Below are 15,085 nucleotides of genomic sequence, written 5' to 3' on the forward strand. Positions count from 1 at the left end.
CGTATGCCGGCACAGCCCACCTGGAAGCATGGAGGATGGCAATCTCAGGAAGAGGAAGCAGATGTCTGTCCTCAGTGGCTCCCACCTCAGGCCACAAGGCAGAGCCCCAAGTTCCCATCAGTGGGACTGGCTGCTGGCTCCCCGCCCTGTGCTGATCTCTACTCCCCATCCTCATTCGTAACCCTGACATCCAGCAAAGGGAAGAACGAGAGAGGAGGGCATGGAAAATCAGAGTCAGATGTAGCTCGGATGTTGAAACCGTCCTCCCAGGTGGTTCATAAGCCCCTGTGGCTCCGATTTCTGAATCCCCTGCGGGCCATCCTGGGCCAGGCGATTTGCACCTTTGTCTCTAATCCCCTCAAACCGCCCTTTAGGCCAAGTGACTTGTCCAAATCCGCGCAGCCAAGCCAGGATTCCCTCACCTGTAAAAAATACAAGGATTAAATCAACGAGCCATAGAGAGCATCCACCTCCTGGTATAGTCACAAAAATCAAATCAATGGGGGAAGAACGAAAAAACGTGGTTTGTAAAGGAGGGAGTGGTAAACGAGGTCAGAAGATAGGTGGGTGGAGCGGCTGAAAGAAAAACCAGGCTGGGGGGGTCGGGGGCAGAACAGGGAATCAATTAAAGCTCCAGACTCTAGCCGCGGATCGCGATCGCCCAGCGCTACGAGCTGCCAGGGAGAGCCCGGGAGGCGGTGCGCCGGGTCCCTGACCCCGCCCCTCCCTAGCTCCACCCAGTCCTAGGCCCCGCCTTTGGCCCCAACCCCACCCCGCCCCCGGCCCCGGCCCTCCTCCTAGCCCCGCCCCCAAGGCCCGGAAGCGAAAGCAACTCCTCCTCTTCCGAGTGGGGTCACGATACCGCCGGCGGGATCCGGGATTCCGAGAGTGAGGGCTGCTCGGCGGGTCAGGGCGGTCACCGGCTGGAGCCATGACCGCGAACCTGCGCACCGCGCTCATTTTCGGCGGCTTCATCTCCCTGATCGGCGCCGCCTTCTACCCCATCTACTTCCGGCCTCTAATGCGGCTGGACGAATACCGTGAGTGACCTCTGACCCCACGCGGTGGCCTGGCCTCAGTAACTCCCCTCCCTTCCCCACGTGGGGCCATGGTCAGGGCTTTGTTCGCCGGTCAGGGAGACCCGTGTTCGAATCTCGCTATGTGCAATTTTGTGACAGTGGACAAATGACTCAATCTCTCAGAATCTCAGCAACCCCTTTATTAGTTATCTGTTTGTATAATAAAATCATCTAGCCTCTGGTGAGACTCAAAGGTGGTAATGAAAGCAATCTGCACATAGTAGGTCGACACTAAAAAGTAGTTCATACTCATATTCACCGAAGTTTTTTAATGTATCTCATTAGGCACACATTGGACCATTTAATTTACACAACCTCACTTTGAGGTAGGTATTATTATCTGTTTTACAGATGGGGAAACTGAGGCTCAGCGAGGTTGTTCAACATGCCCCAGAACACACAGCTAGTAAGTGGCAAGACAAGTATTCCTACTCCCGCCTCTGTTTCCAGACCTTCCAGACACTGAAGCTGGGAATGATGATGTTGAGGGGAGGGAGATGGACCCTAATTATCCTGAGCTTGAAGGTGTTTTTATTGTACTTCATTTCCACTCCCAAAGATGTCTTTCAGTGGAAATGTTTCAAACCTAAACTGTTAACCTGGGTTTTTGAGTTTTTCCTCTCCTTTCTCCTCAAATATTTTTTCAGATTCTGCTGTCTTCATTTTAAGCTGGTTGCTCACATGACAATGGTCAATATCCTGCGAGTAATTTTCTTCCTTAATCATTCAAGTCCTATCATTCTAAAAGCCAAGCTCTCCTTCCTTGAGACCTATACCTCAGCAAGGATTAGCACTTTGATATGTCAGAAACCATCTGTCAGAGAGAAAATATTAGGCATTAGAGGCTCATTTTGTTCTCCAGGAAACCTGAACCGTCTTGAAGATGGAAGAGGGCCAACTGTGCCCCTTGACAATATTAGCGAAGGCTGAAAGCTTGGCGATTTGAAGGCGAAAGCTCCGTGTAAATGCTCTGCCCATTACAGATGCTACAACATTTGGTTTCTGAGTTAGAGCGTTTTAAGTACACAGATTTCCTTGTGGCTTCTTTTCATCAGCCAAGATTGAAATGGCCTCTGCATTCTGCCTCCCAGCCTGTCTCCATGCACCATGCGTGAGGGTGAACACGGGGCTGTGTGAAGCCCTGTATAATCTATCTGCATTATCCGTCCTTACTGCATCCTTGCCCCACGCTGTTTTATGACAGCCTCTAGAATTGAACTTGGGACAAGGGGGTCTGCTTTGGATCTCACTAGAAAAGTTTCAGTCACGAAGACTAGAGCGGTGGTTTTCAACTGGGAATGGTTTTTGTCCCCCTAGGGACAGTTGGTTCTATCTGGAGACATTTTTGCTTGTCACAAAATGGACGGCATAGGGTGGGCTAGTGTGTGCTACTGACATCTAGTGCATAGAGGCCAGGGGTGCTGCTAAACTTTGTGCCATGCACAGGACAGCCACCCCTGACAAAGAATTATTCGGCCCAAAATGCGAATGGTGCCAAGGCTGAGAAACCTTCCTCTGGGTCAGATGCTCAGGGTGTGGGTTTGTGCTGTCTCCCAACAACAGTCTTATAGGGGTAGTCCGGAGTCTATGGTTGTCTGAGTCGCCTTGAGACAGACGGATTAGGCCTTTAAAGTGAACATTTAGTGTGTGTGGCTACAATATCTGCATTTTTAACTGTAAGGCAGTCAACACCTGCCCACTTTTCTGGTTCAGTCTTAATTAATTTGAACACTCTTATCTGAGAGTCATAACTGATTCCTTAAACAGGTAATGATACTAAATAGCTAATATTTATTGAAAGCTTATTATATGTCTGACACTCTTCTAAGTACTTCTTATATATCAATCCATTTGGTGCTCATAACAACCCTTCATTGTAGCTGCTGTGTGATCATCATCCCCATTTTATATGTGGACAGACTGAGGTATGGAACAGTTAACTTGTACAAGGACCCACAACCGATGAGTCCTGGATCTGGGATTTGCACCAGTGCCCTTAATCGTGACACCAGGGCACCATACTGCCTCTCTAAGAGGGTGAGAGAAATAAGTCAGATGAGGGTGTAAATCCCTTACTAGAGGAGGACCTTAAGGTGTGTTACTCAACCTCTCGGAGCCTGGCCTGTTTCCTCATCTGTAACAGTGGAATTTGCAGGACTGAATTTACATGTTTTGGGGTGAATTAAATGAGATAACAGGTGTAGAAACACATAGTATATTTTTACACTAGGCTTCCCATAAAAACATTTTAAAAATTAGGAATCACAAGGGCAGGGAAGTGAGACAAGGAGATTTAAGCAGGTGGACCGACCCAGGTGAGGCATTCGTGACCGGGTCATGGGAACCCTCTGTGAGGACGGAGCTTCAGTTCATTTCAGCACATTCAGCTAGCATTTAGTTAGCTTCCTTTTCATTTTTTTAAACCTGGATTTTAGCAATTACTGTGTGTCTGGCACTGTGTTAGGTGCCAGATGTATGTGACCGGACAAGACGGTCAGAGCTCTTCTCTCATGTCACTGCCTCACACGTACCTAGTCCCCCACCCACTCCCTGCACTCTGAGCTGGTCTCCCTGCTTCACTGGTCCCCAGGACCACCCATTCTTTACCCAGCAGCCACTGTGGTCTTTCTGGTTAGTGTGTTGCTGCTGATCTACCTTCTTTGCATTTGTAGTCAAAGATTTCAGACTATATGATTTTGATTTTTTGATAGGTCAAGATTTGCTTTGTGACTTGGTACAAGTCAGTTCTTGCAAATGTTCACTGTTTGCTGGGAATGATGTATATTCTCTTGTTTGGGAGTACAGAGTTCTGTATATGATGGTTCCAGATCATTCTTAATTCTGACTTAGATATCTTGAGGCCATATTATTCTGTGCACACAATCTAGAATATTCTGGGGGGGCTCGATTATTATTATATGAGTCCTTTTTCCCCTAATATTTCTCCCGAACTCTGTTTTATCTGATATTATCATAGTTACCAGCTTTCTTTTGGTTAGTGTTTTCCTGGTGTGTGTGTATATCTATATGTATATATAGAGAGATATAGATGTAGATATCCTCTTATATTTAGCCTTTATTTGTCCTTAAGTCTTATAACCAGCCTAAACTGGGATTTTTTAAAATAAATTTATTTATTTTATTTATTTAATTTTGGCTGTGTTGGGTCTTTGTTGCTGGGCGCGGGCTTTCTCTAGTTGCGGCAAGCGGGGGCTACTCTCCATTGTGGTGCACGGGCTTCTCATTGCGGTGGCTTCTCTTGTTGTGGAGCATGGGCTCTAGGCACACGGCCTTCAGTAGTTGTGGCACGTGGGCTCAGTAGTTGTGGCTCGCGGGCTCTAGAGCTCAGGCTCAGTAGTTGTGACGCATGGGCTTAGTTGCTCCGCGGCATGTGGGATCTTCCCGGACCAGGGCTCGAACCCGTGTCCCCTGCATTGGCAGGTGGATTCTTAACCACTGCGCCACCAAGGAAGCCCTAAACTGGGATTTTTAAAAAATCCAATCTGGTAATCTTTTTAAACTGTTGGATTGAGATCATTTTCACTTATGTTTACTGATATATTTACATTTATTTTTCCTATCTTATGTTTTCTATTTATTCTTCTGTTTCTCTACTTCCCTTTTTTCTCCTTTTCTGCCTTCAAGGCTGCTTTATTTAATTCTCTTACCCTCTACTAGGTTGAAAGTGTTACATTCTCTTTTTCTTTTGTGGTGACAGTTTAAAGTTAGTCAATATCTTTACCTCCTATGAAATATACAAAGACCTTAGAATGCCTTAGCTCCTGTCCCAGATGCCCCACCCGTCCTGCCTTGTGTTTATTACTCCCCAGATGACTTAGTACCATCCGTGTTTTATACAGTCACTGATTGTTTCTCTTTACCCTCATTCTTTACTCACTGATCCTTCTTTCATCTCACACCTTTCTAGCTTCAGTTTTCTTCATTCTGAAATACATCTTTGTGTTTCTTTGGTGAGAATTTGTAACTGGGAACATCCATTCTTGTGTGTCAGAGAATGTATAGAACTCCAGGTCTTCCATTGTGGCTGTCGCTGTTTGCTCTTTGAATTCGATCCTCTCACTCGCTTAGTCAAAATACTTCAGTAACCCTCTGCTGTCCTCAGAGTCCAGCCGGTGGAAAAGCATTGAAGAATTTGAGTCTGGAGTGCAAGGTGATCAGATTCACTCTTTCCAGGAATCTCTGACTGTGTGTGATGGAGGGGCTGGGAGGGTCAAGGTTGGAGGTAAGACGGCCAGGTACGGGAAGGCTGTGCTTCCTGTGACCTCAGGGAGAGGTGACTGTAGCCTTAACCAGAGTGGTGGTGGTTATGGGACTGGGGAGAAGGACTGAATTCCGGAGCCAGATTTAAGAAATAAATCCTCTACAGGGATTTGTGACTGATTAGCTCAGGGCTGAGGGAGGCAGAGGAAAGATTGACACCCAGCGTTCTGGGTCCAGCAGCTGAGGAGATATGGTGCTAGACATTACGAAATACAGGAAGTCTATTTGGGGGATGAGAGGACATGCTAGTTCGGTTTGGGGTGTATTGAGTTTCAGGTACCTGGATATGCTTCTGGAGATTTCCTGTAGGCGATGGGAGCTGAACCACAGGATCTGAGCTGGAGCTGGAGCTGGCGCGTCACTGGCATTGGATGGGAAGCAGAGTCATTGCAGTAGGTGGGGCTCCCAGGCAGCATTCAGAGATTGAAAAAGACAAGCTGGTCCAGGGCAGAATGCAGGTGAACACTAGCATTTCAGGGTCTGAAGAGCCAGTGGTCAGAGGAGGAAGGGTCCTCAAAGGAGTGGCCAGAGCGCGAGGATTAAAACCAGAAGAGGCTGCAGTCTCAAGCCCCAAGAAGATAGCTCTTCATGAAAAGGGGGTGGTCAGCAGGGCTAGGCTGCTTGAAGACGGTAAGGAAGAAAAAAAGTGAGAATATCCATTGGATTTAGCAAAAAGAAGGTAAAGCTCATTGGTTGTTTTGTTAGAAGTGCTTTCAATGGTTTGATGGCAGAAATCAGATAGCAGTGGATTGAAGAGTAAATAGTATATTGGGTTGACTGTTTAAAGATGTTGGTCTGTATGGAGAGGAGAATGACGAATTATTTTGCAGCTGGTCAAGGGGGCTGTTGTGTTTTCGTTTTGGCTGGGAGCAGCGGGAGAGCCAAGAGAGCCTCTGGACAAAGAAGACTGCTGGAGAGAGAAGACAGTCCATAGAGTGGGAGGTGGCATGGGATCTTGAGATCAGATGGAGGAGGGAGACTTGGACCAAAGGCAGGACACCTCTTCCAGCAACTGAGGAGAAAGGCAGGTGTGGGTACCTCTAGATGTAGCTGTGATGTTGGGAGGTTGTAGATGCTTCCTGTTTGTTGTGGCTTCTGTTCTCTTTGTGACGCAGGAGGTCAGGTGACTATGCGTGAGAGGCACAAGCCCCAGCCAGACTCTCCCTCCTTGAGACACTCTCTTCCCTGGGCTTCGTGACTGCCCCTCCGCCAGTACTCCTGGCTTTGCCCTTTTGCTCCTGCCTTTCATCCACTCCTTAGCCTCTCTTGTTGGCTGTTTCTCTTCTGAGCGTCCTTCATACATTTATGGTCCCCAGAATTCTGGGCAGACCGAGGAGAAGCCCACAGTCCTTGGAAAGGCCGGGCAGACACCCAGTCCTTGAGAAGGGGAGCCAGAGGCTAGCAAGGAGCCCAGGCCATGTAGGGCCCAAGTGTCGGGACACTGCTGACCCTTCATCTGGGCCAGCCTGACTGATGCTGGCCGGCCTGGGTATGGGGACAGGTAGGCTCTAGGGCCCCTGCTGGAATAAGCCTCAAGGCAGTAGAAAAGAGGCACAAGGCTGCTTAGGTAAAATAAAGCCAGGGAGATCTTCTACGATTTAAAAGCAGACAGGCCATTATCACAGACTGCTGTGTTGAATTTCATTTTGACATTCAGTGTGATCTCTAGCTCTTTCACTAACTCAGCCAGACTTCACCGAGTATTAGGGGGAATACAAGGTCAGTTCCACACGTGATACCTGAGTAGTGAAATGAGCACTGGGGAGATGGCAGTTGGCATTGGCAGTTGTCATTCCCACACCAGAAGTGTGGGGATGGTTCTGCTGTGCTTCTGGAGGGAATCCAGACGTTGCTGATTAGCTTTCAGCCTATTGGCACAGCATGATGCGTGGGAAGAGCCCACATTCAGGGAAGCATACTTGAAGCTATACGTATAGCGCACGTTCAGGCGCTATAACTTGAAGGCTGGTCTGCCTTTTGTCTCTGCATCCTGGAACCAGACAGTGATCCTGAATGTGGCTTTAAAAAATAACAGCATTTCAGGGCGACCTGTGAAATGAGACAGAATAAGATCATTTTCTGTGATCCTGTTCATGCTTAACTTTAGTTAGATGTGCAGAAGCACAAAGGGTTTTGCCAGAAATCTTGTGTTCATTCAGTCCCCTCATTTAGGTGACTTGTCCAAGGTCACCTAGCACATTTATTCCTGGATAGACACTAGACCCTAACTCCCCAGCCTTGTCTGCTGCTTAATGATGCCCTGTTTCACCTGCTTTTAGGACAGGGGAGAGTGTCTGCCAGTAAAGCCAAAGGTTACGTGGGAGAGCTGTGATACCTCACTTCTTCTCCCGATCCCCTTCCGCCCCCAACCTCAAGCGTGTGGTACAGAGTCAGAGCAGGCCTGCGAGAAATCACTTGACTCAGAAATGCCTCTTACCTTGGAAAGGCATTTTCCCGATTATATGGCAAGTGCTCAGAATATGCTTTTTATTCTTTTCACCTTAGAGTCAAATGAAATGCGCAGACTAAAGTCTTATTTTCTAACAGCCTTACAAAGCTGCCTGGATTCTACCACACACCCTGGTGAGAAACTAAAGTGTTCATGGTATTGGAAGGAGTCCACGCTTCCGATGGCCCTTTGGTCCCCCCAGCCGCTGGCTCACACTCACCCCCAATACACACGTCTAGTTCTGGATCACCCCGAAGTCAGACTGCAGCAAAGTGGGAGCATTAGAAAAGTATTATTTTATTTTATTTTTGCTATTTTTAAAAGAGACTTTCAATTAATCATCATGGAATAGTCACAGTGCTCTTGGACTTCCTTATACTTGTTTTGCAGTTGTGTATTTTTGTTGTTAAAAAAAAAAAATCCAAGCCGACAGAGAAGATCTAAGAATAGTACAATGAATCCTTTTATGTCCTTCACCTAGATTTACCAGTTGTTAACATTTTGCCACATTTGCTTTCTCTCGCTATGTATATGTTACACGTCTATACATACATACATATGGACACGCATATGTTCATATATAATTACATTCCATATATAATCGTTACTACTGTTTTGCTGAACCATTTGAGAGTGAGTTGAAGACCTTGTGAGCTTTGATGCCTAAACACTTCAGCATGTATTTTCTGAGCACAAGGACATTCTCTTACATAATCACAATTATCCAATCCAGGAAATTTAATATTGACACAATGTTATTATGTAATATACAGTCCATATTCAAATGTTGACATTTGTCCAATTACCTCAGGTGGTGAGTTGCTTTTATTTTAACTGTTCATTGGCAGGAGGAGATGGAGGGGTGTTCCCGAGGTGATGGTTTCACTGTGTAGGCCCCCCACTCCGAGGTCAGATTCTGCACCTGCTTTTAGGTTTTTATCTGCTGGTCCTCCCCAAGAGCACCCTCAACTAGTCAGTAACAAGACCACTGAGGGGGCTGGCAGTTAGAGCACGCTGTATCAATTTGCTGTGAATGTTAAATAAAGTAGCAAGTCACACAGATTTCACAGTATGGACATTTAATATAAGGATAGGTTTCCTGTTCAAAGACTTAAACATTACGAGGTAGCTTCTTTTGCTACCATACAAAAATGAGCCCGTCTGCATGTATTACTAAGTTTTAAATAATCTGCCTTGGCCCTTTGAGTAGAGCTAAGGATCCTCAATTAAAACTGCAAATCAGCTCACTGCCTTAGCACCAGGGGGCAGAGTCGGGCTTGCTGAGACACTGGAGAGGGAACTTCTAATGGGCATCGCAAAGCTCCAGGCCCCATGCTGCATATTTGCGTTTCTATCATTTCACTCCTGATAGAAGCATGCTCACTACTAAAAGGTCAGTAATTAGCTTATCCTGATTTGCCCACATAGTTAAACCCCTGACTTCTGTGTTGCCCTTTTTTCCAGAGGTTGAGAGACATTTGCTGTTTCTCTAATGATAGCAAAACAGAAACCTACTGTCAACCTCATCAAGATGTGCTCGCTAAGTCCCAAGGGACCAGTTTGTTTTCCCTTTAGCGCATCTCGCATTCACAAATAAAGTGTCTTCGTGTCATATCATGAATTTATATAAGACTGCTTTGGCCTTAGAGTATTTATAAAACATTAATGGATTAAAGAACCAGGGGATGTAGATAGGACGCTAATACCGGTTATCACTTGGTAGGAACTCCTTCTGCAAATGGGTTTAAATTGCCCATCCAAGCCAAAAAAGAGGGGGTTGCATAAGGACAAGGATTATAAAGAGATTATGGTCTATTTAAAATAAATCCTCAGCCTCTCTCCAACCTCATTAGCAATTAGCAAGGAAGTGTGAAGACAGGGATTCTTTTCTCTTCACTTGTTTCTCCATTTCATTGTAAGAGGTGAGAACACAAATTAGGCATTCCTTTGCCACCAGAAGTCAACTTCCTCTGATGCTTGGCAGCCTGCCAGCTTCTTTGGCTTTGCAGGACCTGCCTCTTGGAGAATGTGTTCCGTTCACCAGGTTGTCTGATTCTCTCAAACCTGGACATCTAGAATGCTTTCTGGCAATCAAGCATGTGTTAAAAATTCATCTCTTCCTTCTTCCATGATACTGGAGAACGGACCTTTTAGCTGTGAAAAATGATATCTGTTTTTGTTCCTGGCACGATCGATGACAGTGTAGTCTTTTACTAGTTGGCATTTTCTAAGAGCATGTTTGAGACAGATCCGTACTTGGAGACTTACATGGTGACAGCATGGTAGGGCTCACTCCTACAGGAATTTAACTTCTTAGGAAATGAGATTGCCTTTTGTGTTATTTTAGGAAGTCTGACGCCTCAGAGGTCCCATTGTCACCCACTCTTTTGGCATCTCTTGGTCCACAGGGTCTTGGTTGTTGTTTACCTGCTACTTTTCAGAGAGGCCCAGTGGAGCCACCAGACCCTTCTGTATAAGCAGCTTCCTCATGCTGTGTCTCCTCTGTCTTGCTTAGAATTGGATGTCAAGATTCAGATAATCCCTGCTGCCCGGTGTTTTATTTGCCAAAGCAAAACTTAGCATTGATAAAACTCTCAGACAGGTCACTTAGGATTGACTTTCCGTCACATCACCGGAGAAGCAAGTTCAGTGAATATTTGATTTGGAAAAGCCCTGTTTCCTATACCTTTATGCTTGTGTATCTTTATGAGAATAAAGAAAACTGCCTAATATTAAATAAGAGCTAAACGTGGATTTAAAGAAACACCGTCAGCCTGATTAAAAGAAAGGTTTGATTACAACACTTAATTACTATAATATAGTAGTAAACATCCTTTGGCTGCAAGTCTTTCTGCTGAAAAGCCACCATTTGTGTATCAAGATACTTAAAATAATAAGTCTTTGTTTTCACAGGCCTTAGATTTATTCGACACCACTTAGAAAGATGTGTGAGGGCTTGAAGCCCACAGACATAAAATGCCCAGTTTCTCTTGGCCTTCGCCTGTGGGACATCTCCAAAGAGACTGGCTAAGCTGCTGACGCTAAAACGTGCTTACTAATTGGCGTAGCACCTGCAGTCAATTAGGGAAGCTTCAATTATCCAAACCAAAGCCACCCACCCAAAGATTAATTTTCTGCTCTATTTCCCACGAAAAACATAGCATATTTAGCTCTGGGTCTAGGCCCTCAGTGGAGTACATTTTAGACACCTAAACTGCATCGTTTTCTTCTGAATTGTACTTGTTCCTGCAGTTCAGCAGCCTTGCTCTCCTCATATCACACCCACCAGTTCTTTCAAAATTGTTCTTTTGCTGTTGTTTTTGTTGCCTTTCCAAACTGCTGAGATCACTGGGAAAAGATGTTCATTAGAAGCTTTTCTTCTGAAGTACGGCTTTCTTTCTTTCACTGAAAATATCCAGTCTTTTTGCTTGATAGGATCTAACTTCTGTAACCTAAAAGCTTTGGGCAATGGAAGCTCTGAATTTAATAGCACTCAGATATATTGTTTCCTGATTGTCCCGTGTCATTGTTCCACGTAGATAAAAAGATTTCCACTGCCCTGCCCCACAGTCCCCTCTCTAATGAGTAATTTTTCTGTTGTCTTTCTCAGAGAAGGAACAAACCATAAATCGAGCTGGTATTGTCCAAGAAGACGTGCAGCCACCAGGTAAACGTAAAAATCACAACAAAGTCTCACGTGTACTAGTGTGTTGTCGTTGGGAGTGGTGCTTTGCAGCAGGAGAAATCTTTGCTTCAAGGCTGGATTGTAACTGTGCCGTTATTTCCCAGCAGTTGCCGTTTTAGAGGTTGCCACCCCAAGACTTCCTCTTAATATGTTACTCCAGAAGAGTTTTTTCAAGTTTACACATTTCTCTTCTGCATTTGATAAGTGGGCATAAGTGTGTAGCAAGTGTGCAATTAACTATCAAGCATAAGTAGATGTTTTGCAGACATATTTACCAAGCACCTATTTAAACACCACCGTCATGGGAAAATACTGTTTACTTATGAGCTATTTTAATCGATGCGGGATTCTGCTTTATACAGAAGCTCACAAGTTCCCTGTATGGCTGAATGGTTAGTTACTTTGAGACGATCCAAGTTGGCTGAGAATGAGAGGTTTCTAGCTTATTAGCCAAAACTCTTGTAATCTGTGGCAGCGGTCTTTTTTTTATTCATTTATTTTTTAACTAGGCCAGATACATATCTCCCTGATGTGGGGCAATTTCTGAGCCATTTAAAAGTCTCTTGTCAGCTGCCACGGCTTCCCAGCCGTCCTGTTCCGGGGTTCCGGCAACTTGCCCGCACTAACTCCAACTACATGGAAATTGCACAACTTCATTCTGATGTCATCTTAGTTGTTTGGGGTTGAGGGAAGTGGTAGGAAATTTAAAAACGAATCCTGTTTTTATTCGTGTTTCTTTCTATAGGGTTAAAAGTGTGGTCGGATCCATTTGGCAGGAAATGAAAAGGCTATCACCACCTCTGATTATGAAAGTAGACAGAGTCTTCATGCTTTCATTTCTGTAGCAAGTACAATAAATCACCTGGCTAAAGAACGATGGCTGGAGAAGAAAACTCTAGAAGGCTGTAAAGAAGAGTAGTGTGCACCAGGATTAATTCCCTTCTTAAGTATCAAAAGAACCCTGAAACAAATCACACCATTACGAAGGTTTTCATGATTTGGTTTCCTTTCTAAAAATGAAGCTTTCTCACCCAGCTGCATTTGGAGGCGATCTACTTATTATTCAGTCTCTACCTCTTACCCACCTGAGCTGTGACATGAATACAAGCAACCCGTAGACTTGGGAAGATCCTAGTCTGTTCTGCCGTCTTCCAAATAAGAAGTTTCAGTGAAAACCCACCATATTGAGCAGCCTCCTAGGGCTCTTTGAAAATGTTAAAGTTGATAAAACTCTTTGAGGGCAAGGTACATTGTACTCTTTAAGAATAAAGAGTACAACTCAACTATCTCATTGGGAGGGTTGCTGCATTTTGAAAAATAAATGACTATGAAGCAAATCAAGCTAAATGGGTATGCATGCCTAGTAGAAATCATGTTGAATTAACTGAGTGAAAATATGTATATTAAAATGATTTCTTTTTACTTCACAATGGTGTAAGATTTTTTGTAAATCCTTCTTTGTAAGCGCATTAAATGATACCCAGAAGTATTATTTGACTACATTATATTTGACTAGGTATTTGACTGTTTGGTATTTGTATACAAGTAAAATTGTATACAAGTAAAAATCTTAAAGGTAAATAGCAAATGTATTGAGACAGATATTTATTGAATGCGATTCTCTACCAGATACCTCACCAGGTGCTGCAAAGATGAACATGAGAATACGAATTTCTTTCTCTAGTGCTCTCTCTGGCCCCTTACTAGATCATGTGCTTTTGAAAGACACATCTTTTTCGTTTTTACATTTCCCAGAGTGCCTTGCGCATTACTGTACGCTGTCTTTTAGATGAGCTACCTGATGACATAATTTTATTATCGTGAACTGGGAGATGGCTTAACAGACAACTGGCATAATTATGTTAATTACTGTCAAAAAAAAAGATTGATAGTTCCAAAACCAAAGTCATCATTTTTGGTAGGCATTCCCTAACATTTAATTGACTTACAGTTAACAGCCTGATAAAAGAACTGACTCATTTGGGGGACATTTGACCACTCTTTTCCTTGGAGGGGGCACCAAAAGGTTGTGTGACTTAAGAGTCAAGCCCCTTGTGGGTGCTTAATCGAGATTCCTCTGTGACTGAGGCCAGTGCCTATACATCTGCTTTGGAAGATATCCAGGCTGAAATGACTGTGTCTGCGTGTCATAGACAAGAACTTTGGGGCCTCGATGGCCTGTTTGTCGGCTGGAACAGACTCAGTTTAGTCTCCTGAGTGAGACCTGTGTCCTGGCCTTGACCCTACCTTTGGTCCACCTCTTTGCAGAGATAAAGAGGCTTTCTGTCCTGCTCAGCTGCCTTGATGCTTATAAAAGGATTGCTCTTGATGTTCTCAGAGCTGTAGTGTCAGTCTGTGCTGCCCACGCTTGACAAAAGCCAGGTTGTAAGAGATGCTACTTGGGAAGACTGACTGAGGGCCTGGTGGTTCATCCACACTCCTCCCAGGTGTGCCTCCAGGATGATGAGGAAAGCACTCGAAAGAGGGGATCTTAGTCAAATACAGTTAGGAAACATAGAGTTCAAGTTAATTAGGTTTATTTGCTTCTAATTTGACAATTTCCAAGAGAGACGTAACATTTCCCAAGTGTATTTGATCACAGAACATTTTTTTACCAATTATCTTCTGGGCCTAGTGACCAACAACATCCTTTTGGGAACATTCTCCAAATAGTCTCGGGACCCTTTAACACTCAGAAATTTTTGAGAACTCCAAAGTGTTTCTTCTTAGGTGGGTTATATCTATAGATGCTTACTATATTAGAAATTAAAACAAATTTTTCATTTACGAATATCAATAATAAACCCATAGGTTACTATGACATATTTTTGTGTGAAAAATTTATTTACCAAGATGAAAACATAATTTGCAAATTTCTTTAATGTCTGGCTTAATAGAAGATGCTAGATTCTCATATCTACTTCTGCATTTGATCTGTTGCTGTATCACACGTCATGTGGCCTCTGGAAAACTACACCCTCATAAGAAGAGAGTAAAAAAAGGCAAAAAGCCTTTGATAGTACAGTATTATAAAAATACTTTTGATCATGCAACCCCCCTAAAAAGATTCCAGAGACCCCTCCAGGTACCTCCAGCTACCACAGTTTGAGTCTAATCTGTTTGCATTAGTTCCCTCAGAGTTGCCTGTTGAGGGAAATTACAAGAGGAGGGGAGAAACTGACAAAATTTCCCGTCCTTATTGCCAAAATGAAGTTGGATCCTTTATTTTCAATGTCCTCTTTAGGAAGACTCTGGTTGACTTAATTTTAATCTCAGCACCAGAAATAGCCACACTGCTGAAGAGTTGGTACATTTATCCCGTGAACATTGATTTGCGTAACTTGTTTCCTTCTTTGTATTGGCTGATAGGAAGCTCAACCACATTTGTGGTCCAGATTTTTAAAAAGTACCTTGTGGAATGAATTTGGGCCATTACATTACCTTCATTCTTTTTTTCCCCTGACCTTATTTTCCTTTCTGCTTTCTCACTTCAGTTTCCTATCTTATATTGTATGTTAGACCCATCATTTAAAAATGAGCCAGCGCACAGACAGTATTTATTCAATTGAAAAACCACTTATAATCTAGTAA

General features: G+C 44.0%; 1 protein-coding gene across 3 annotated transcripts; it reads left to right on the forward strand.

Moving 5' to 3' along the window:
* Positions 1-818: 818 nt before the first annotated feature.
* SMIM20 (small integral membrane protein 20) lies at positions 819-12,924 on the forward strand. Of its 3 annotated transcripts, none has more exons than XR_010942953.1 (4): positions 819-1,040; positions 1,410-1,485; positions 11,420-11,476; positions 12,240-12,924. XR_010942953.1 is itself a non-coding variant. In XM_067735669.1 (3 exons), the coding sequence occupies exons 1-3, from the start codon at positions 932-934 to the stop codon at positions 12,275-12,277; spliced, it is 204 nt and encodes a 67-aa protein (XP_067591770.1). In that variant the 5' UTR covers positions 832-931; the 3' UTR covers positions 12,278-12,924. The 3 variants fall into 3 exon arrangements, 1 of the variants encoding a protein (XP_067591770.1); XR_010942954.1 differs by having other exon boundaries at positions 820-1,040; positions 1,431-1,485; XM_067735669.1 differs by lacking the exon at positions 1,410-1,485 and having other exon boundaries at positions 832-1,040.
* The last annotated feature ends 2,161 nt before the right edge of the window (positions 12,925-15,085 follow it).

The sequence above is a fragment of the Pseudorca crassidens genome, chromosome 4 (assembly GCF_039906515.1).
Source record: "Pseudorca crassidens isolate mPseCra1 chromosome 4, mPseCra1.hap1, whole genome shotgun sequence".
NCBI classification, from domain to species: Eukaryota; Metazoa; Chordata; class Mammalia; order Artiodactyla; family Delphinidae; genus Pseudorca; species Pseudorca crassidens.

Bases quoted from the DNA above. Each gene is read 5' to 3' on its own strand.
- SMIM20 (XM_067735669.1), top strand. From the start codon at position 932: ATGACCGCGAACCTGCGCACCGCGCTCATTTTCGGCGGCTTCATCTCC. The intron at 1,041-11,419 runs GTGAGTGACCTC...TGTCTTTCTCAG, and splicing joins AATGCGGCTGGACGAATACC to AGAAGGAACAAACCATAAAT. The intron at 11,477-12,239 runs GTAAACGTAAAA...TTCTTTCTATAG, and splicing joins AGAAGACGTGCAGCCACCAG to GGTTAAAAGTGTGGTCGGAT.